General features: G+C 41.7%; 1 protein-coding gene and 1 long non-coding RNA gene across 5 annotated transcripts in view; one reads left to right on the forward strand and one right to left on the reverse strand.

Annotated features, from left to right (window-relative positions):
* Nucleotides 1–24454, forward strand: part of MGARP (mitochondria localized glutamic acid rich protein) — a 46116-nt gene that overhangs the window by 12311 nt on the left and 9351 nt on the right. For all 4 annotated transcript variants that reach the window (XM_075929940.1, XM_075929944.1, XM_075929943.1 and 1 more), the window contains exon 4: nt 706–936. In XM_075929940.1, the coding sequence (XP_075786055.1) occupies nt 706–936 (231 nt within the window). The remainder of the gene's footprint in view (nt 1–705; nt 937–24454) is intronic.
* LOC112546013 (uncharacterized) overlaps nt 20112–24454 on the reverse strand; it is a 34190-nt gene continuing 29847 nt past the window's right edge. Inside the window, exon 4 of the long non-coding RNA XR_012904132.1 lies at nt 20112–24147. This is a non-coding gene — a long non-coding RNA (uncharacterized LOC112546013). The remainder of the gene's footprint in view (nt 24148–24454) is intronic.

Genomic DNA, 24454 nt, shown 5'->3' on the forward strand with positions numbered 1-24454 from the left:
CTGGATGCTTTCTTTCGAAAAAGCAAGCCGTTTTTTCGAAAGTTCAACGTGCAGTCTAGACGCTCTCTTTCGAAAGCTTTCAAAAGAGGCTTGCAGTCTAGACATAGCCTTGGTGAGAGGAATAAGAGATGTTCTGAAATGAGAGTTTTTTTCTGAAATTTGGCCTCGTGTAGATCGGCCAAATTTCGGAAAAGCCTCTTTTGGAAAAAAAGCAGATAAAGATACGCAAATTGCAGTTTGCAATTTGCATATCTTTATCCAACTTTTGTCTGCAGTGTAGACATAGCCTGAGCCTACTCCCAAATAAGTCAATGTCCATTTTGCTATCGAGTCCTTCAATGAGAACCAGTTTGGATCCATAAATCTTGCATCCCTTTAGCGTGGTTTCTGACACACTTTGTGTGTGCTCATTCTATTATTTTGTATACCATTTGCTTTAAGCCATACTTTCCTTTCTATTACAGTGACATGGCAGTAAAATAAAGCTAATGATTGAGAATATAGTTTAATAATATTTTAAACATCATCTGATGTGAGAGGTCTGTGAGTTCCTTGATTTTCTTATGGAAAATCTCAATCACAAAATGAACATAATTTTTTCATTGTAAGATTAAATAAGATGGTGAAAGCAACTGTTGAACTTGTTTTCCTGTGGCATGCATACACTTTACTCTTTCTTTATTGTATTAACTAAATCCTTAAAAGGTGATGAAATGGAGACCGCTGAAGTCACTGAAGAAAGCATGCAAGCCACAGAGGTACCCACAGAGGAGGCTGAAGAACTAACTGCTGATGAATCTACAGAACAGAATGAGAGGTCTATGGTATCCACAGAAGCTGATGTCGAAAAAGAATTGCCAGTTGCAGATGCATCCTCTGCTGTGGAAGAAGTACAGCAGGAAGCCGCTGCTAGCTTGGAGGCTACCCAAGTGCAAGGTTAAGTCATAATTATTTTTAAAAAACAAAAACAAAGAAAAAACCGTTTACTACAGGGAGTTCTATACTGCTTACAAGTAATCATGTAGTAGAATTAACGTGCAGTGAAAATTAACTTCATCATCGTCTTGACAATCCTTGAGTTTCAAGTTAATTGTAACTCTCAAGGAGCGTACTGCAGTAATCTTTTCTCTCAAAAGCTTAACTCTTAGGGCATCAGAGTTGGTGCTAAAGGCCATGAGAATGAATGGATCTTATTACTTCCACATTCCATGTCTCTTCCACAAGTTTTTAGTGTGACAGGAATACATGTATGTTAGTGCCCCCTTATGAGAAATTTAAATACTTTGTTGGCTACTATATAGGCTTGCATATGAAACTATCTGATTCTATTTATATAAATAACTCATTTTAGGATACTGCTTATAATCCAAAAATAAATTGTTCCCTGATCTCAGACAAACAAAATGCCACCCTAAAACCTGCACAAAAAGAAGACATACAACTGGCAGTTTGATCATGCTTACAGTTCAGTAAATACCCCCAACCTCTCCCAGAATTAGGTATATAGTATGACTTTGCTGCAGATGGCAAAAGAAAAAAGATTTTTTGGGGCTGTTTTGTCTAGTTATGTCCCCAGTTTTCTGAAGCTTTTCCTGTTTGGAACATAATGGTTATTCACTTAACAAGCTTTTTTCCCTCTTTACCGTAAAGCAATACAAAATCAAACTACAAGTACATTGTTGAAATGCAGTGTTTTTAAAGTGAGATGTTATATAAACTGCACAATAACTTGATTTTAATAACATAAATCTTGTTGCTGCCTAGAAATGAAGAGTATCCATTCATCTTGTTCTTTTTGAAAGGAACAACAAATATCAGTAGGGAGATATAAAACAATTACCATTTCATGGTAGGTAGGAAAGTAACACATCTAGTTAAATCCAAGATCTTTGGTAAAAACAGACATAATACATTTGATCTGTTGTACAGTATGTCAAGTTCATGTCTTGAAGGAAAGATTTTTTTTTTTTAGTGTGACTGCAACATAGATGAAACATACATAAGTACACCTTTCAGTAGGATTTGCAAGGCAGCCTAGGAATATTTTGGGTGGATAGGAGAAGAGAATAGTGTTCCTGGAACTTACCTTGTACTGTGATGCATGATACTTAATTGATAACATGGCAGCCATAGTAAGTTGTAGTGATTTGAAATGGACTTTAGTAATGATCATATGAGATTTAGTAATCTCATTAAATTAGATGTATTAGCTAAATCTTGTATTCACAATATTGAAATAATTAGTACAAAGCTAGGGCTTCCTTCAGACTTGCTATTATAAGCAGACACAGCTTCATTTGAGCTTGTAAGTTGCTTACCCATTTTCGCCCATAGAGCATTTTTATTGGCAAACTATACTGAGTTTGTATGTGTCAACTGCCTATTACTAGGTAAAGCAGGGAACTACATTTTGCACAGGATTTCAAATTGCAGATTTCTGTAATATTTATGGATCTGTTTGGATTTTTTTCACGTGTGAAGTGTTTCTAACAGACAATTGTTTGCAAAGCAATCAGCTATGAGGTATATGTTGAATAATAAACATAGTTTAAAACAAAGGAGTAGTGTTTACTCATTCATATTCAATTCAGTGGGATACTAAACTCTCAAAATAATTGTGTACTATTAGATATAATATTACCTGTGCCACTGAGATGTGGTGGCTTGTGTTTATGATTTTTTCCTCATTTGTTGGATATGTCTGCAATGATTCTTACATTCTGCATATGCAGTAGCAAGTTAAACAAGGGAATTATAAAGCAGAATTAAAGAATTTCAGAGAATCTTTCAAAATTTGTGTTGATATCTTAGCATCCTAAGAGATTGCTATTTTAATTCCACGGGAAATACAGTATAACATATTACAGTTCAGATAGATTAGAGTTGCAAAAACACAAGAGTCAGCAAAATATTTGCACAGCTCTTAGAAATTCTATATTTTTGTTTTATTTAGCATAAGCTCTGTCCCTTTGCAGAAAATTTACAGAATTTCTGTTAAGACTCTTCTACTGTTTCATTTGTCTGGATGCGGTTTATTCATTTTCCTGTTTTACTTACCTGTGTATAGCAGGAGACATGTTAAATCCTGTATATCTTACTTATGGTAAATGTAATTGTCATGGTATTATTGATGTGGAAACTAAGACCCAGGTACTTATCTGGAGGTCAGTTTTTCCAGTGAGTGGGGTTTGTGAGACTGGAATTGGGGGTTCTAACTGTGGATACAGGGAGTTTGAGTCCTACCTTGGAAGTGCAAATCATTACTGAAGCTGATCAGAGGTAGGTATTGAATTCCAGACTTTCAAACCTACCTTTTTCAAGAAGTCTGAAGATGAATGGTACCAATGCTAACATTGACTTCCAAATGTTTGGTTAAGAGGGACTCTGAGATTTTGGTTAATTTTGAAAAAATGTAATGTTTTTGCAAGGTTTTCAGAATGTAAGGTGTGACATTTCTTGAACCAATCAAGCAAAAAAATTAAAAAAAGCCCACAAAATCTATTTACCCATTTACAATTTTCAACCCGCTCTCTGATAAAATTATACTACACATTAGCTGAAAGATTAGTTCACCATCATGTACCCACCCTCCCCATAAATCATGCCTTGCTCTCGTGGAAGGGTATACCTTGTCTTGTGTACCTATCTTGCTTGCCCCCCTTTCAATCTGATAGATTATGATCTTTGCCGTTACTATATTTTGACACTGAATGAACCTTTATGTACCAGTTTTACATGCTTACTGTCAGATAATGTCAAATTCTATTGGTCACTGTGTGGAGTTTCAGTCAGCCTCAATGAACTAGTCACTGGATCACAAGGATAGTCAGTCGCTAAATAACAATAAATTAAGATGTCCTCTTTCTTGAATTGTATTAAAACTGCAATTCCCTTTTTTCTGGTGGAAGATACAGAAAGCATCAATTCTTTATTTGAAATGATACAAGGAGAAAGTATTCTAACTCATATTGATTGCTGTCAATTTTAAGCAGATCAAGGACTGGGCAATGACATTATTACTCAAGGGACTTATTAACCTCAACATACCGTTTGCATTCTTTCTAATTAATTTTTCTTTTTGCTTTATCAGACAAGCTCTGGTAACTCCATCCTCTGCAGTATTGAATGTAGCCTCGTTATTTAAAAATCCAACAACTTAGGTCCTGAGGAGTTTTAAATGTGTCAATTATAGCACTATTTTTCTTTCAAATATTTAGGTGACTAGTACTGATAATGAAAAAGGCAGACTTACTAAAATACTTGAATTTTTTAGTAAGAAGCACCTTTCTCAGAGTTTATTTTTGGTATTTCTACATGCCTCCTGCATAGTGTTACAGGTTTTTTTTTTCTAGCATGTGAAATATAAACTTTCACTACTTGCCATGGGATAAATCAAGTTCTTCTGCCATATAACTAGAACTATTAAAAAATCCAGCTGGTGAACATCCCTCTTTAATTCCAGAGTGTAAAAAGGGATATTTAAGGGGCTAGTTCAAATGATTAAGATAACTACCATTTTACCAAGTAAATAAAAGCTAGTTATTAGTCAGAATTCTCTCCACACCTCTAATTCAACCCTTCACTGATATCTGTAATACATGGACACTGGACAGCTAGTCTGTATATTTAACAAGACAATCCTGTGAAAAATATTGCCTCTACTTTTACATTGCCAAATGTTGCTTTCTCTGGCCCAGTCCTGCAAACAGTTCTGACTACAACAAAGAGCTGATTCTGCTTCATTTAAACAATGAGAGCAGGATGGGTGCCTTAGTTCCACTGAAATCAAGAGGAATCTTTTGGGTCCTGTGCCTAATGACATGTGCACCAAAGCAGCATTTTAGAGAAGCCACAATCACAGCCTCCATGTAACTCTGAAATTGAAGGTTACTATAGACTTCAGTTTTCTGTTTAGTAGCCACAAAGCATAGTAGTTGAGCTAAGTGCCATATTGTTGTGTGAAACTTGTTAGTATCAATTTATATTAAAGTTTATGCATTAGGTGTTCAGAGGCCATTAAAAAGGTCCATTAGTCTTGAGATATACACATTATACAAAGCATAAACTGATAGGACATTAGTTATGAGAGCATTTGGACTGCTTTTATGCAATAAATATTTACTTCCACTCTGGTATTAATAGCACAGGAGCAGAGAAACATGTTTTGTTAACTCAGAACAGGCATTAGTTACTATGTATTTTAGGCTTCAACATTCCCGTTTCCTTCCCATTATTACTAATCTGTAGATTCGGAGTTAGATAACTAATGTCTGCACAGCTGCTTGTAGGCGTACTTGTTTAGCACCTCTTTTACTGACAGTACAAAGCTCTTCCACATATTTAATGTGATGGTATAAAGAAAAATATGGACTATTATCTAGCACTCTTCAATGGATCTCTCAGCTTTATTTTTTAATCAAAATCCCGATTCTTAAACAGAGTGACCTAAAACCCACAAAAACAATGTTCTGGACATTAAGATAACTTATTCAAGTAACTAACTAAAAATGTATACTTGAACATTGCCACTGTGAAACTGTAAAAAGTTGATTAATAAAAAGTGGTTTTCTTATACTTTGTTCTTGGCTGCTTTTGCAGACCTATGTAAGCAAGTGCTCTGTTTTTCAGGCATCTCAGTTTTTGCCCTAGCAATTATTGTAATCTGTAACTAAGTATTGTTATGACCACTCTCAATCTGGGATCAAGTGGGAGGATAAGATTAACTATGGGTAGGGTGACCAGATAACAAGTTTGAAAAATTAGGACGGAGATCAGGAAGTAATAGGATGCTGACATAAAACAAAGCCCCAAATATTGGAACTGTCCATATAAAAATCAGGATATCTGGTTACCCTAACTAAGGTGCAGTAAATGCATGAGAGCATACCTCTTCGAACTGGAAAAGCAGAGAAGGTAAACTATAAAAGCTAAATGTTTTAATCTGAAACTACCTATTAAGATTAAACAGCATTATATTATTCATGAAAGGAATTATTCACCCAAGGAATATTAAATATCTTATGGGTTGTAGGCGTTGATGTATTTCAAAGTACTTGAACAGTGTGGGAGAGGGCTTTGCAGTTATCCTCTATACCCTATTACTTTCATTGGCTGAAAATAGGAACAATGATAAGAATTGCTTATCAAAATTATTTGTATTGCATTAACTTATGTATGAAAGTATAAGTGAAGTAGGTACAACCCATGTAGGTGTTCTCCTAATTTGAGAAAAGTTTAACTATAACTTATTGTAGAGCTAATGACTGCAGCAGCAAAACCATTTTCCTTGGAAACTGGCTTTTTGCAGAATGTATGAGTTCTAAAGCTGCAACTTAGGCCAGTGTTTCTCAACCAGAAGCATGTGCATCCCGGGATTAGCAGAGATCTTCTGAGGGTACATCAGCTTATCTAGATATTTGTCTATTTTTACAACAGTCTAAATAAAAAGCACCACAGAAGATAGTGCAAAATAAAATGTCATGCAATGGCCTGTTTATACTGCTCTCTATACGATACACTTAAATGTAAGTACATTTATATTCCAGTTTATTTATTTTATAATCTCTCTATATATACACACATTTTTCCTGTGGGATGACAAAGCGATGCCATCACGTCATTCTGCATCTACAGGAACCAAGCCCCACCCACTCCCAGCCTGGCCCTCCCCAGGGCCCAAGTGGAGAGCTGGGACTGCTGGGCTACAGCCCACCTGGCCCTCCCCTCCTCAGTGGCTGAGGGTGTGGGTCATGAAGAGACCAGGGTGGGCGTGGCCTCTGACCCGATCCTCGCTGGTTGCTGGGGGTGGGGGAAGAGACTGGGGCTGGCTTGGCCTCAGCCTGATTTTGTAAGCAAGTTATACTTTCATTGAGGTGAAAATAGGGGGTGTACAAGACAAAGAAGACTCCTGAAGGGGATGGGGAGTCTGGGAAGACTGAGAGCCACTGAATTAGAGTGAAAGTGATTTGATTTTCAATTTGCAAACCTTAGAGTACAGACTCGCTTGCCAGTTTGGTGTTTCAAATTCTGTGCAGTCATGAAGGTGTTTAGGGGAGGTGAGTAAAATGGGTTTGGAAAGGATTAGTGTGAGAATGTGCCAGTGTTTTCCATGTTAAATGTTCGTGCACTGATTTCATTTAAAGCAACAGGGCTAGACTGCACTAGGCTGAAGGGCCACTGATTTTTGTAACAAGGTTCAGCAAAAACTCTACACAATGTCCCAAAAAACCTTTATCAGTAGAGTGTTATCCTTTTGTGTCTGCTGTGTTGTCAACCCCTTGTGCATGTCCACCTTTGTTTTAATGTCGATCCCAATAAAGGGAAGAAGATAAACTGGCATGTGAGAACCGCTTGAAGAGTGCTAGTTGAGGAAACGGTTGATGCCCCCCCGCCTGCTCCATCTACTCATCTTCTTCATCAGGCCAGTGTGACTTGGGGGAGAACCCTGCAACCTGCCTTTGGGAATTCTTCCACACTGGATGTTACGGAGAGAGGTAGAAAGGGCTCTGAGCTGGGACTCAAGAGACTTAGGGTCAATTCCTGCTGTCTGACCCTGAGTGAGTCACTTCCCCTCTCCTGCCTCTCTTTCCTCCTCCTCCTGTTGGTCTTGTCTATGCAGACTGTGAGCTCCGCAGGACAGGGGCTGCCATTTACTATTTGTAAACCAAGATCTCATTTGAGGCCTCTGACTGTTATAGTTAGGGTTGCCAGATGGTCTCCCAAAAATACCAGACACCTGCTATTTTTTGGTCGAGAAAAATAAATAAAAATAAAAAAGGAATGTGGGATAAGTAGCAATCACAACCCCACCTCCCAGCCACTCCCCCCGCCCATGCCAGGCTTCTGTCCGGTGCACTTGTTCGGTATTCTCTGATTTTTTTTTTACCAGACAAAGAGCGCAAATACCGGACTGTCCGGTAGAATACCGGACACCTGGCAACCCTAGGTAACACAAACAATAAAGAAATACAAGCCCAAATACATATTCGCCTCTCCAGGGCACTTTTTAAAGTCAAGCTATTTCTTTGATAGGCACCCCTTCTCTTGGCCAGTCCCTGTTCCTCCTCTTGCCACCTCCATACTCTATGGCCGTGTCCAGACTCAGGGGTTTTTTCGGGAAAAGTAGCCTTTTCCCGAAAAAACTTCCCCTGCGTCCAGACTCAAGCCGCGTTCTTTCGAAATTATTTCGAAAGAACGCGGCTTTTCTTTCGATGGCGGTAAACCTCGTTTCACGAGGAAGAACGCCTTCTTTCGAAAGTTCCTCTTTCGAAAGAAGGCGTTCTACAATGTAAAGAGGCCGTCTTCGAAAGAGAGCATCCAGACTCGCTGGGTGCTCTCTTTCGAAAAAGCGGATTTCCTCTATCGAAAGATCCGCCTGCTGTCTAGACGCGATCTTTCGAAAGAGGCTCTTTCGAAAAATGCTTTCGAAAGAGCCTCTTTTGAAAGAAGCCTGCAGTCTAGACATAGCCTATCTGTGCTACTGCAATACATGGGCCACTGCTTACCTATTTCTTTTCTCTTTTCCCTTATAGTTAAGCCACTGAGTAATAGTGATTGTAGTGCAGAGGTGGTCAAACTTTTTGACTTCCTAAGCCACATATGACACTCTTGTTTGTTAGCACCGCATTAATTTAGATATTAATTCAGATATTAAGGTATCAGTTATTGATCAGAATAGATCACTGGGGAATTTTTAAAACAAGAATAGGTAAGTTCTCTCATTTCTGTTAAACATAGCAAGCCTAAAAACATGTGTTCTCAATAAAAATACCTTCTACTTTTACTAAATTTGTGATTATAATGTAATTTTCCAACAATAACTTTGTTACACTTGTCAAATTAATAAAATATCTCTTACAGTGCTGTATTTTGGGTTTTTAATTGCTCACTTGGTAAGCCACTAGTTTGCAATGGGTCTTCTAATCATTGAAGTGAATTAATGAGGACTGTGTATGTGTGTAGGGGCTAATGACCTACTGTAGGGATTAGTAATGTTTGTTTGGAAAACCAATTTCATTGTTACACAGGGTAAGAAAACATTCAAAAATACAAACTTTTTGCTTGTTATTTTTAAATGTACTTCTAAACTGTTGGATTTATGATATCCAGAGATTTGTCACTGGGCTGAAGCCTTTTCTCAAGTTTCTGTTAAGAGGGTTTATGGATGAATTATAAAAGAAAAGGCTGATATTCTCAGTTATAGGGTCACAAAAGGTCAGGAATCTCAAGCCGGCTCCATTCTGGTTTTACTTCCTCAAAACCCATTACACACTAATTAAGCATTGTGTTCAGGAACGAGTTATGAAATTAGTGTGGTGCCAAAAGGAGGAGACTCTGAGTTTCAGAGGTATCCTGAATTGGAGCTAGGATATTTTTGTGGGTCCCTCTACCTGAACTATATCAGGCATCTTTTTGGCAAGAATAGTAGGATACGCTGAAAATAATTACTCCTGCTCAAATAATGGATACACTTTTAATCAACACTGTCCTAGTTTCTCTAAGTCATGTTTTGACAATGACTTGCAAGTTTAAAGAACCTTTCCATAGTGAGCTCTTTTAGAAAAATCTAGGTAATATAAGCTAGTGCTACTGGGATTCACAACTTCCTACTTCTTTTACTGTTTCGGTTCAGACTTGCTGTTAGTACCTGAAGTAGTTGCCAGCTGAAAGCTGTCAGGTCTTAGTGAAATTAGCTGGTCTCAGACTAGTTCCTAGTGGACAAAACCCTGTTACAGTTGGTTATCCTTGTGTAGTCTATGCAGAAAGGCCAAGGAATGGCATGACTATGGAAAGTTAAACTGCCCATTAAGTTCTGATGCCATAGTTACTTTAGGGTTAAAGTATATGAAAGGTCAGTGTGGGGAAACATTCACTACTGCTGGGTGGGCTGCAGCATCTCTAGATACATTAGACGACTCTCCTATCTATTGCTATCGATTTGTTACCTTGCACGAGATCTCAAAGGCGGTGCTAGCCCATTGGGAGCTCTAAATAGAAATAGTTTGGGGGGCCTCCCACACAACACCAAACAAAAAGCAGTTGCTTAGTCTGCTTATGCCTACTGCTGGCTCTGCAAGAGCTGCACTCGTTTAGGTCTGGTCTACACTTATAACTTAAATTGATATCACAAAAGTGTTGAGTGCCGTAGCTACACTGACGTACCTATCCTCCAGTGTAGATGCAGGTAAGTCACTAGAAGTATGCTTTCATCAATCTAGTTATCACCACATAGGGAGGCGGAGTTTCTACAGAGACAGGACCCCCCCCCCCCCTTCTGTTATTATAGACTAGTGTTTCTCAACCAGTGATACGAGTACCCTTGGGGTACTCGAGAGAAGTCTGGGGGGTACATCAACACAACTGAAATTTGGAGAAAACTGAATTTTTGTTTTAAGTGTTACAGTGCTTTATTATTTTTGTACTTTTTACACCCAAAAATGTCATCGCCTGCCCGGCTATGATTAAGTTGTTTAAACAAATGTGTTGCAATGGTAGAAAAAATTGTGTGTCTGAAAACTGTAGGTACTGAGAGTACTTAAAATGGTTTTTTTGAAAGGGGGGTACTTCATAAAAAAAGGTTGAGAAACACTGTTATAGACCATGGGGTTACAGCAGCATGACGATCCTGCTATAGAACCCCTAGGCTACGTCTACACTGACAGCTTCTTGCGCAAGAACTCCTTTGCAGAAGAGTTCTTGTGCAAAAACTCTTCCAGGAGAGTGTGTCTACACTGGCATGTGCTTTTGCGCAAGAGCATCCATGCCAGTGTAGACACTGTCTTGCGCAAGAAAGCTCTGATGGCCATTTTAACCATAGGGCTTCTTGTGCAAGAAATTCATGTTGCCTGTCTACACTGGCCTCTTGCGCAAGAACAGTTGCGCAAGAGGGCTTATTCCTGAGCGGGAGCATCATAGTTCTTGTGCAAGAAGCACTGATTTTATACAGAATAGTGATAGAAATGTAGCCGTGTTAGTCTGGGGTAGTTGAAGCAAAATGCAGGACAATGTAGCACTTTAAAGACTAACAAGATGGTTTATTAGATGATGAGCTTTCGTGGGCCAGACCCACTTCCTCAGATCAAATAGTGGAAGAAAGTAGTCACAACCATATATACCAAAGGATACAATTAAAAAAAATGAACAAATATGAAAAGGACAAATCACATTGCAGAACAGAAGGGGGATGCGGGGGGGTGGGAAGGGGGAGGAAGGAAGGTAAGTGTCTGTGAATTGCTGATATTAAAGGTAGGGAGAGTGGGATGTTTGTGAGTTAATGGTATTACAGGTGATAATTGGGGAAACTGTCTTGGTAATGGGTGAGAAAGTTCAAAGTCTTGTTAAGTCCTTGGTGATAAGTGTCGAATTTTAACATGAATGACAGTTCAGAGGATTCCCTTTCAAGTGCAGATGTAAAAGGTCTTTGTAGCAGAATGCAGGTGGCTAAGTCATTTAGAGAGTGTCCTTTCTGGTTAAAGTGGCAAGAAACTGTTTTCTCTTTGTGATCTTGTCTGATATCTGTTTTGTGGGCATTAATCCTTTGGCGAAGTGTCTGAGATGTTTGTCCAGTGTCCGTCTGCTATGTACATTGGACAAACATCTCAGACACTTCGCCAAAGGATTAATGCCCACAAAACAGATATCAGACAAGATCACAAAGAGAAAACAGTTTCTTGCCACTTTAACCAGAAAGGACACTCTCTAAATGACTTAGCCACCTGCATTCTGCTACAAAGACCTTTTACATCTGCACTTGAAAGGGAATCCTCTGAACTGTCATTCATGTTAAAATTCGACACTTATCACCAAGGACTTAACAAGACTTTGAACTTTCTCACCCATTACCAAGACAGTTTCCCCAATTATCACCTGTAATACCATTAACTCACAAACATCCCACTCTCCCTACCTTTAATATCAGCAATTCACAGACACTTACCTTCCTTCCTCCCCCTTCCCACCCCCCCGCATCCCCCTTCTGTTCTGCAATGTGATTTGTCCTTTTCATATTTGTTCATTTTTTTTAATTGTATCCTTTGGTATATATGGTTGTGACTACTTTCTTCCACTATTTGATCTGAGGAAGTGGGTCTGGCCCACGAAAGCTCATCATCTAATAAACCATCTTGTTAGTCTTTAAAGTGCTACATTGTCCTGCATTTTGATTTTATACAGTAGAACAGGGGTCTCCAAACTTTTCAGCCCGAGGGCCGCATTAACTATCAAACAGCAGTTCGGGGGCCGACTACACACTTGAGGTCCAAATAAAAAACAATCAAAACATGGATGTTGTTTTTAATTATTTATTTAATATTATTTTATTCAGTTATTATTTAATAACACATTGATACACTACACATGAACACCTGTATTAGTGTGAATGGTGAAATTGTTTCCTGGATGCCAAAATAGAGCCCAGCCCACTAGTGACCTCATGAGAGAGCTAGCCAATAGGATAAGAACGCACTGGCCAATAGGGAGCAATTGTCCACGCCAAGTCCCAACCCCTCTTGCTGTGAGGGACGCGCAGAGCCCGGGCTCAGCCGTCGGTCCGCAGGGCGTGTGGCCGTCCGTTGGCGGCTCCGATCCCCCGCACCCCCGGCCGGGGAGTCTCGCTGCCCAGGGCAAGGGCTGCGCGGGTCCAGAGTCCCTCCTCTGTCCCGCTGGCTCCTCCGGCTTCCCTCTCCTGGCTGCCTGCCCAAAAGAAAGTGAGTGCCGGCCGCCCCGTCCTTCCGGCCCCTCCCCCTTTTGAGCCGGCACGCACGGAGTGTGCCACTCACCCTGGCGTCCCTGCCCCTTCTCCTCCTGGGTCCTGCCGCCTTCCTCGCCTGCCGCGCCTGCGGCTGTGCGCCCTCGCTTCCCTCCCCGTGGGCTTTCCCCTGGGCTCCGCTGCGCTGCGCCGCTCGGCGCTTCTCCGGGGGAGGGGCTGTCAGTGTGGGGAGTTTCTTCCCCGCCCCAGCTCCGCGGCGCTGCGCCGCTCGGCGCTTCTCCAGGGGAGGGGCTGTTAGTGCGGGGAGTTTCTTCCCCGTCACAGTCTCCACGGGCCGGATGAGAGGGCCTCGCGGGCCGCATCCGGCCCGCGGGCCGTAGTTTGGAGACCCCTGCAGTAGAACGTCAGTTTACTTGCGCAAGAACACACGGCCAGTGTAGACAGGCAGCAAGTTTTTGCACAAGAGCGGCTGGTTTGGTGCAAGATTGTGCCAGTGTAGACACAGCCCTAGTGTAGACATAGTTTTATCCTGTTAAAAAAAATGAAAGTGTATTCCAAAAAGATTGATTACCATACATTTTGCAGGTCTTTCCAATTCAAAGGGTGCCCCGAAGTTTTATTAATTTATTTTGAAGGGGAGTGGGAAGACTTTCTCTTTTTTTTGAGCTGTGCTGTAAATTTTTTATATTAAATGAGTATGTAAATTTCATTCATAAACAGAGACTATCCTGAGGCTTTTCCCCTTTAATATATTCAGTAAACTCATATTTCAGGCATGAGACCAGACTAATGGATTGTTTTCTATGTTTCACTAGCATGTGATGTTTTTAGTCACCGTGTTCAGCAATAGTTAAAATATTATATCTTCTGTTCTTTTCATTAGGGTTTACCGTGAGAGAATTTTTTTTTCATTGCATTGTTCAGTATTTGATATGTTGCAGGTAGATTTTAATCATGAAAGACATCGCATTGCATTCGTGCCCTTATTTACAAGAATGTCATAGCTCCAGGCAGATTCCAGTTGTATTGTGCTGGCCAACATGAATTATTTTAGCTTCATAAGTTCTACAAAGAAACTTTGCAGAACTATTTGAACATGACATTATGAATTAGAAAAAGCAAATTTATCTTGTCTGAAAAATTAACTAATTACATGGAAGATGTGGTTGAGTAAAGTAGTCAGTCTTTTTCAGACAAGTTACTTTGCTTTTTAAATATTGCTTTAAATACCTAAGCAATGTAAATTTCTACTTCTGAAAAGATTCCTTTCTCGCTCTGTATCCCCTCATTAATTTCTAGCTTAACATTGTTTTGAGAGTATAATAGTTAAACCTTGTTTCCTACTAAGCAGGAAGAACTTTTAGGGAGAATTTACAAGTAGTAGTAAAAAAGAGCTTATGAATCAGGCACAAATCTGGGTAACTGTAGTATAGGAGTTTTATTCCTGAATAACAAGTTCTTCCCCCCAATGTGGAAAAACCCAACTCCAACCCAACCTGTCTGTCCTCACTCTGGAGGGGAGAACACGTGTGAATAAATTACAAGTTCGTCTCCGCCTCCCTCCCTTTGTCTCTCCTCTCCCTCTCTCCCTCCCTCCCCGGGAAGCGCCTTGTTATCTGGTCAGGTTGGGCCTAGGTGTCTGGGCTAATACACATGTGGGTGGATCAGTGGGAATTACACAGCACAGCACAGGGGGAGACCGGGTTACAGAACAGACAGAACCCCCACTATGTCACATAAAGCAATAGTTTTACCAACTTGTTTACTTTTTTCAGCACCTAATCTGTTACCAAATTTCAACCAAATCATTTGAAATATGCTGAACAGCTACTGAGCTGGCAGAACTGTAAGCGCAGCACATTTTTACACTATGACAATTCTGAATGTAATAGTCCTATTTTTACTTTAAAACTAATTGTGACACAGCCTCCTCTGCAACTATTTTCCATTTTAAATGCTAAGACTGAAAAGAGTTCATTATTAATTCCACAGGATACAATGTGTCACCTTTCTTTTTTTTTTAATTGTATCCTTTGGTATATATGGTTGTGACTATTTTCTTCCACTATTTGATCTGAGGAAGTGGGTCTGGCCCATGAAAGCTCATCATCTAATTAAACCATCTTGTTAGTCTTTAAAGTGCTACATAGTCCTGTATTTTGTTTCAGCTACACCAGACTAACACGGCTACATTTCTATCACTTTCTTTTTAAATTAATGTCGTTGCTGTAGAAGAAAGTTGAAACCTTCAACCATTTGCCTTTTTAGTTTTTCTTATAGCATAATTGTGATTTGTTTGTCAGAATATTTCAACATATTACAGAGCCTCTCCTAAATACAGCTGCTTTTGTTGAATAGTTACTGCAATATTTAAAACCGTGTTTTAAACTACCATCATGGATACCCCTTAATTACAATATAAGGGCATGTCTAAACAGCAGGGTTAAATCCGAAATAAGCTACGCAACTTGACATATGTCAATTGTGTAGCAAAAGTTGACACAGCTTATTTCAGATTTTGGCACTGTCTACACAGCAGGAAGTCCAAGAACGAGGACTCTTCCTGCGACTTCCCTTACGCCTCATAAAATGAGGGTTTCAGGAGTCAGAGTAAGAAGTCCTCCAGCTCGGCATTATTTTGACATTGTCGAAATAACTGCTTATAGTGTCGACACAGACTATATTATTTCGGAATAATGTCAGTTATTCTAAAATAATATTGCTGTGTAGACATAGCCTATGTGTTGACAACATATCCTATACAGCACTGTCAACATCACCAATGTTCTACTCTTCTGCTTAATGTATAAAGATTCATTAAATGGCAGTTGATGTAGAACACTCCTTTTCTTTGTGGTCTCTCAGGGCTAGTCCAGATGGGGACACATAGGAAAGTTACCAATTAATTAAACCAAGTCTCTCTTGGTTCCCAAATTCACCAACTTCCATCAACATCTATTGAGAGTTTGCTAATAAGCGTGCTCAGTCACATTTTGTGTTTGCAATCATACATTTATAAAATTAGCTTGAAAGGGCATATTTCTTCCCAAAATACTTGTCCTCTTATATACAGTACAAAGTACAGGACAGAAATTAGCCAGCAAAAACACACATTTTTTATTGTAGATCTCAGAGTCAACAGTGCCTTAAGTGCCTTTAAAAGGTGCAGAAAATATCTTCCTTAGACGCCAGTAGTGTAATATGTAAGCTAGTGCAACTAGCTTAGTTCAGGAGTTTAGTTCAATTGTGAAATAATTTAGAGGAACAGAGTAGGTCTCCCTTAAAAAACTTTGAGCTCTCTAATGGCCCTCACTATCTTCTATGTTTTAAAAGCCACTGGAACCCTGCTTGGCTGAGCAGCCATGTGTAGAGGTAGGTAGGCCTTGTTTGTCATTAGTAAACAGTCACTTTAACCCCACTGGGCCCTGTGGTTCCTTCGTATTATATTTAGTTTTTTAAAGCATAAAGTCAGTTGGGGATGAGGATAGGCTCCTACTCCAAGAACACAGTGAAACCAAGTGTGACTGCAGTGGCCTAGTAAGTAAATAAACTAAGAAGGAAACGGCAGCTGCTGGGGCTGTGAGTTAACTCACCCGGAGATAAATTGAAATACCTAGCTGTTTGGAAGAAACAGGCTTGTTTGATAGCTCAGCGAAGGACTGGCCCAACTATGTCACAAGTCTGGAACATTGTGACTGCTAATGAAATACCTGATGGGAAAACAGGTAGCAAGTCCATGCGTCTAATAGAGAAGTGAGGGGTGTGACCAAGCTCAGCGTAGGGCACCTGGCTCCCATGTGGAGTGTGCATGCAATTCCCTGCTTTGTTCTCCCCTCCAGTTGTCTATAGGTTTGCCTTCAGTTGTGCTGCAGTATGGCTGAATAGCTAGAGTCAATAATCTAGCTCCTGTTCTCTGGGTAGTGCTGCCCAATGGCCAGAGTCAGTATACACACCCCTATTTGCAGGAAGTGCAGTACCCTGGTTAGGACAGAGGATAGGGGAGAGGGTTACATCCCCTGGCAGGGGGGGCGGTCCAGGTCCTCCTTCTCCACTGGACCCCAGCCCAGGGCCTATTATAGCCTATTAGCGGCTGTAGCTCGAGCCACTGAGTCAGTGGGGAAAAGTTCCTACCAAAATACGCTGACTCTCCAGCATCAGCCCACTCACTGGTTAGCCTTCCCCTGGGCTACTTCCTGCTGCCATCCCCACAGCTGCAGTGCTGGCCTCCGTCTCACCTCCCTGGTCCATGAGCTACCCACTTCTTGGCACCTTTGAATTATGTGAGACCTCTGGAAACATCTCGCCTTTACCCTGGGTTGCGGCATCTCCGTGCCTGGGTTTCCATGGCACCTTGCCTGGAGCAGGCAGTGTACATCCTCTCCTTCTGTCAGTCAGCCCCTTGAGCTGCTCTCTTTTATATCCGTGCACCTGGGATATGCCAAGTAAGGAGGAAGGGGTGTAGCTTTCTTAGCTGTTAATGCAGTGTTAACCCTCTCTCACCCAATGTGGGCTAAGTGTGCCCCCTCACAGGCAGCTAAAATTTTACAATGTGCTGTGCAATCTAACAGGCACATTGGTTAAAGTCAAAACCAAAACATTTGCTAAGATCATGGAAACTCCATCAAATTGCCTAACCCCAAAGACACTGGTGTAGTGTTCTGTTTAATATTTTCCAGCCATGTGCGGAATAAAAGACCTACCTGTGGACTCTCTGCTAATCAGCTGGGGGGTTGGCAGGGCATTTATATTTTTCCTGAGCAGCCACACAGGTGCACAGTTTACAGAGAACACTGCACTGGTAATTGAAGAGTGTTTCTGCTTTTATAAACTTTTTCAAGAAGAAAATGATACAATTTCTGGATATGGGGCTGGATTAAGGAATGTAATAAAGCACTGTCAATTTGGAAAGACTGTAAATAATGAAGAGACTTGTTAGTACAGTACGTGATGTTCAAAATGAAACAATAAAAAGAAACCTGCTGATCATAGCTAATTTGACTAATTTTCCACTCTAAAACATGCTAGAAATTACTGAAAACAGCTATCAAAGATACCATGGAGTTGTACCAGCATCATGTGACATGTAATAAATAAGCTCAGAGTCCCACTGAAAGCACAACACAGAAAATTCTCCAAGACTGCATGGTTTCACTGTGGGAAATCAAATCACTTTCAGAACATAATCTGTAAAAAGTGGAATAAATTGGGGTTCATGCAGAAAATGTACGTGTTGGCAGAAAAGCATAACCATCTCCTCACCAAGGCAATTCCAGAGGATTTCAAAGTCATCAGCTGGCAATATAGAGTCCACAGAAAATGTCACAGCATCACTACAACTGTTAACGCAAATGAAGTGTCACTGGATTTCATTACAAGTGGAATGAATAAACTCCATCTCAAACCTTAACACAGGGTCTGCTGTTCCTGTAAGATTATCACAGGCTTCTGAGACGTAAAGTTGCAGAAAACCTTACTGCAATCAAAAGTATATACAGGGGAAATCTTTGCTTTCCTGGGTGTTATTATAGTGAAAGAAACTTTTTACAGTATGTGCTAAACCTTTACATTGTGAAATGGAGGGCTGCTCTGCTATTGATAGCAAATGGCTGAGAGAAATTCAGCTGGTCTAGAAAAACCTGCATTGTCCACAGGCTTAAAAAAGTAAACCCAAACTCAAGACAAAATTAAATGAACTGTTGGACAAAGGTGGCTGATATCTTTCAAGATGGCATCAGATCCTTAAAGACACATGAAAGCAAAAATTTGTGCTTGAAGAAGGAGCAGTTCCTAAATCTTACCAAATTTGGCTAGTACCGTTAGCCAAAAGTGAAGATGGAACATTAGCATTTACAGGACTCTGGAACTATTTCCATGGTTAACTGGAGAGAAAAGAACATCACTATAGTACAAGTAATGAAAAAGAATGTGTCTGACCCTACCTGCAAGGATTTCACGGTTGCTACTAACCCAGTGTTGCACGAATAGAAGATATATTTCCCTCATTAGCTGGTGGAAAGCATTTTTCCAAGATCAGTCTAGCCCAAGTCTTTTTACAAATGGAGACTGAACACAGTGCTAATTACAGCCTGGTGATTAACACACACAAGGGCTTATTTCAATGTATCAGGCTAGCATATAACTTACATCTAAACCCGCTATTTGCCAGGGACCAGGTAGTACACGGTATTCCTGGCACTCGGGTGTTTATGTGGATGATATATTGGTCATAGAAGTTAGGGTATGTCTACACTACAAAGTTAATTCGAACTAACAGCTGTTAGTTCGAATTAACTTTGATAGGCGCTACACAGGCAAACCGCTAGTTTGAACTTAATTCGAACTAGAGGAGCACTTAATTCGAACTAGGTAAACCTCATTCTACGAGGACTAACGCCTAGTTCGAATTAAGTAGTTTGAATTAAGGGCTGTGTAGCCACTTAATTCGAACTAGTGGGAGGCTAGCCCTCCCCAGCTTTCCCTGGTGGCCACTCTGGGCACCACCAGGGAAACTCTTCTGCCCCCCTTGCGGCCCCGGAGCCCTTAAAGGGGCACGGTCTGGCTACAGTGCCCGTGCCAAGTGCAAGCCTGCCAGCACCTAGCCAGCAGACCCTGCACCTGGCACGACACGAACCAGCCACCCACTGCCACCCAGCCCTCTGCCTCTTCCCGGGACCAGGCTGGCGGCTCCCGGGAGCCTGCCCAGGTCTGCAAGAGGCAGGCGCCCACCTGGTCTAGTGCGGAGATCGTGGACCTCATCCACGACCTCTGCACTAGGCACAGGAAAGTGGCCATCTAGGGCAGGATAGCTGCCAGCCTGGCCACCCAGGAGCAGGTTTGCATGAAAATCAGGGTGGTCCAGTGAGACCCCCGACCCTGAGCTTAGAATGGCCGTACTGGGTCAGACCAAAGGTCCATCTAGCCCAGTAGCCTGTCTGCTGACAGCGGCCAACACTAGGGACCCGGGAGGGGATGGACCGAAGACAATGACCAAGCCATTTGTCTCATGCCATCCATCTCCAGCCTTCCACAAACAGAGGCCAGGGACACCATTTCTACCCCCTGGCTAATAGCACTCCATGGACCCAACCTCCATGACTTTATCTAACTTCTCTTTAAACTCTGTGCTAGTTCTATCCTTCACAGCCTCCTGCAGCAAGGAGTTCCACAGGTTGACTCTTTGCTTTGTGAAGAACTTTCTGTTATTAGTTTGAAGCCTGCTACCCATTCATTTCATTTGGTGTCCTCTAGTCCTTCTATTATGGGAACTAATGAAGAACTTTTCTTTATGCACCCTCTCCACACCGCTCATGATTTTATAGACCTCTATCATATCCCCCCTCAGTCTCCTCTTTTCTAAGCTGAAAAGTCCCAGTCTCTTTAGCCTCTCTTCATATGGGACCTGTTTCAAACCCCTGATCATTTTAGTTGCCCTCCCCTCTCCCACCCTCCCTCTTCCCCTCTCCCACCTCCTTTTCCCAGTCTCCCTGAGTTTTGTTCAATAAAGAGAGTTTCTATTTTTGAACACACGTGTCCTTTATTTTGTACATCAGGAAGGGGGGCTAGGGAGGGGTAAGTGGAAGGAGGTGAGGGAGGAATGGGGTACGAGCCCCCGATGGGGAGGACTGGGGTGGCTCTGCGGGCTCCTCGGGGTGGAAGCTCTCCTGCAGCCCCGCGATTGACCCCCCTCCCCCGGATGGCAGCCTGCGGCAAGTACAGCCAGGCTGATGGCCAGGTGCTATGATGTGCCGAGTGTGGGCACTCAGGGCACTCCAACCCAGGACTGCTTTGCAACCGGGGAACCCCTGAGAACTGTCTGTCCGGGGTGGGGGTCGGGTCCCTTTAAACACAGGCCTCGGCTAGCCTGAGGCAGCAGCTCCACTCTCTAAGTCCTAATCTGATGCCCTGCCGGCACTGCTTCCGGCCATCCTTAACCTCGGTTCAGGGTCCACTCAATGTGGACATGCTAGTTCGAATTAGCAAAATGCTAATTCAAACTAGTTTTTAGGTCTAGATGCACTAGTTCGAATTAGCTTAGTTCGAATTAACTAAGTTAGTTCAAGTTAGTGCTGTAGTGTAGACATACCCTTAGTGATGAACACCTTGAGAATCTTCACTTGCAAGGCTGAATGTGGCCTTAACACAAACAAAAGGAAAATATATATTTTTTTGAAGATTGTTGCATATTGTGGTTATTGATAAAGCTGGTTTGCATGAATCACAAGATAAAGCTGAAGGACTCCTCCTCCAAGCAACTTCAAAACATGTCGGCTACATCTAGACTGGCATTATTTTCCGCAAATGCTTTAACGGAAAAGTTTTTCTGTTAAAAGCATTTGCGGAAAAGAGTGTCTAGATTGGCACGGACGCTTTTCTGCAGAAGCACTTTTTGCGGAAAAGCGTCTGTGCCAATCTAGATGCGGTTTTGCGCAAGAAAGCCCCGATTGCCATTTTCGCGATCAGGGCTTTTTTGCGCAAAACAATAATGCGTTGTCTACACTGGCCCTCTTGCGCAAAAGCATTTGCGCAAGAGGGCTTTTGCCTAAATGGGAGCAGCATAGCATTTCCGCAAGAACACTGACAATCTTCCATGAGATCGTCAGTGTTCTTGCGGAAATTCAAGTGGCCAGTGTAGACAGCTGGCAAGTTTTTCCACAAAAGCACGTGCTTTTGCGAAAAAACTTGCCAGTCTAGACGCAGCTGTCATGATTATGTTCCTTCCTGGGAATGATTACCTATTACAACAGGCCCTTGCCTGCCACAGTAACAGCATTATATTCTCTGAATGAACTGTTTCATAGTGGGCAGAAATGGCATTGGCTTTTGATGAGGCCAATTGAATAAGCTATTAGCATCTGAAAGGGTTTTACATAGCACTATGTATCTTTGCCTGTAACATTAGCTTGTTACAATCGCCAATATGGAATAAGAGCAAATAGTTTCATGTGATAGAAATTGTACAGAAATTGCTTCTCAAACTTTTAACTTCTATCAAATGTAACTCTCCTGAATTTGATAGAGAAGCTCTGGATTTTTTCTGGGGAGTTAAAAAGCTTCACCAGTATCTGCATAGGAAACATTTTACACTAGGCACAGAATAACTGCTGCTTTAAATGTTTGCTTATCATTTAGCAAGCTTGCTTATCAGAGCTACCATTGGCAATAGCAGTTAAGGATACTGAAATGGAACCAGAAACAATAGATATAACTTCTGTGGTACAAACTGAGCCCTTGGCAGTGATAAAAGCCAGGGTGCAATGTGAAACAAAAAATGATTCAGTGCTCACTAAAATATATGATATTACAATGAATGAATGCACTTTGGCTTACAAACAACTCTTCCCAGCTTTCTTCCCTTAAAAAGAACAGTAAAGTGTATGTTATGGTTAAGGATGTGGCACCAGAATGGTGATTTCTAGGAATCTGGGGGCTTCCCAGAATTACCTAAAAGCCATTTGGGAATTCCACAGATGTTGCTGGACCAGAGAACTCTAGCACAATGATTGCTGGCTACTAGGAGCAGAGCTGGCTAGAGGGCCCAACGGGGCAGCGGAGCCCATGGTGCACCAGAACCTGCAGGTGGATGGGCTGGGCAGCTAGTGGGGGTGCCAGATCCCGTGGGGGAGGGGGACAGGGAGTGGCAAGCAGAGCTCACAGCAGGCCAGGCCAAGCCTGCAGACGTGAAGGGGTGGGCTACAGCCTGCAGACGTGAAGGGGTGGGCTACAGTGTCGACAGCTGGAGGGGCCTGTGAATGGTGGCAAGGCCACGAGCATCTGCAGGGCTGCTGCCTGAGTTCGTGGGGCCCACAGGACTGCAACAGCCAGGAGGCTGAGGGCATTGGTGCCAGGTAGCTGGGGAGAAGAGTCCAATGGAGAGGCTGGTGTGTGTCCCCCAACCTTCCTTAGTCTGGAAAACTCCCTAATCTGGGATCAGTCAGGTCTCGAGGGAGCTGGGCCCGGGAGGTCCAAATTGCACACAAATAGAGAAAATGGTGAAAACTAGTAGATTGCCAGTACATGCTTAAACATGCTCTTTTGCATCCTATGCAATGGCTATGAATCCACACAGCCAAGGCTAGACAAATTTTGGGGTGTGTCTATGATTGCAACAGATGCCCATTCTAAATGTCCTGATGTCTTTGTTATGAATTCAGCTAGATCAGCATAGATGATGTAAGTGTTAAGACTATTGTTTTCATGTCCTGGAGTTAATGAACAGACTGAGACAATGGAATGAAATTCACATCTAAAGAGTTTCAATTGTTTGCCAAAAGAAATGGTATCAAATGTATTATATCAGCTCCTTGTAAACCTATCACAAATGGATTACTAGAAAGGCTTATCTAGAATATTCAATCAAGAGATCTGTGCCCTGGCTTGGATAAAAGTAGCTAACAACACAAGACTGTGATTTTCTTAGGTTGGCCTATAGGAATGTAATATTTGCAAGAACAAAGCAGATACCAGCGATGTTTATGAATTATGGTCTTGCTTGAACTTGTTAAAGTCTTATCTACAATGTAATGTTCTTAAGAAACATCTAATAGCCTCAAATAGTCACACCTAACTGTACAGTTTCATATGGGAGAAAACATCTTAGCAAGAGTTACTGGAGAAAAGTCATGGAAACTTAGAGTGGTTACATGTCATTCCGGGGATAAGCCTATAGGGCAGTGGTCCCCCACCTTTTGAGGCAGCTGGGTGCCCGGGGCCGCACATGCGCCGTTTGGGGGCAGGGCCATGCATGTGCCGCACGCCCAGGATAGGGGACGGGGCCCGGGGCGCAAGAATGGCTTGGGCATGCTGTGATCATTTGGCGGGTGTACATAAATGCCCTGGCAGGCGCCATGGCACCCACAGGCACCACATTGGGGACCACTGCTATTAGGGAATGGGACAGAGATGGAGGGGAAAAGATACAAGGCTCTAGACTAGAGCTTTAAACATACTTTACCTTTTAGCAATCTGGCACTCTCATTTTCCAGAATGAACTTTTTCATTTAAGGTGCTAATATAGTGAATTAAGGTGTTTCAAGTTAGTGTATGCTGCCCATAGATCTTATTTTGTTAAACATGTGGACCTTGGTGTTTAATTAAGCTTTTTATTATACACTGGTGTATTGTTTCAAATAGCAGCTCAAAGCGCAGGATAGACCTTTCAGTAGCAGGAGGATCCACATAGTGACTTGGTGCTTGACTAGGGTTGCCAGGTGGTGTCAACAAAAATACCAGACACACTTGACATTACGTCACAATCTACATTACATCTTATTTAGAAAATACCGGACATTTCTATTTTCTCAATGTGTTTCCCGAACAGAAAGCTCAAATACTGGATTGTCGGATTCAAAACTGGACACCTGGCAACCCTGTGCTTGACAGGCTGGCGTGCTGTATCTTCACACCCCTGGCTTGCCTTGCAATAAGGCTCCATGTTGGCAAGCCTGAAAAAAGGCAAAGGGATATAAAAAAACCTCATCAAGTAAGGTTAAATAGCCCTCATGCTATGGCAGTTCTCAAACCCAGTGACCCAAGCATGCTGTTAAAAGAAGGGCTAGTTTTGCATGTAGAACTGCTCAACAGTATCTTCATTACCCATAAAAGACAGGAAAGTGGAAATACATTTAATGTAATCTCTAGCAAACAGATTATCCAATCCCACCCAGTTTGTACTGAACCTTCTACAGCCAATTTAAGTCAGCATTGCGCAATATGGGTTAGAAAAAATTGAAAATACTGTACACTATAAAA

The sequence above is a fragment of the Pelodiscus sinensis genome, chromosome 5 (genome assembly GCF_049634645.1).
Source record: "Pelodiscus sinensis isolate JC-2024 chromosome 5, ASM4963464v1, whole genome shotgun sequence".
Lineage (NCBI taxonomy): Eukaryota > Metazoa > Chordata > Testudines > Trionychidae > Pelodiscus > Pelodiscus sinensis.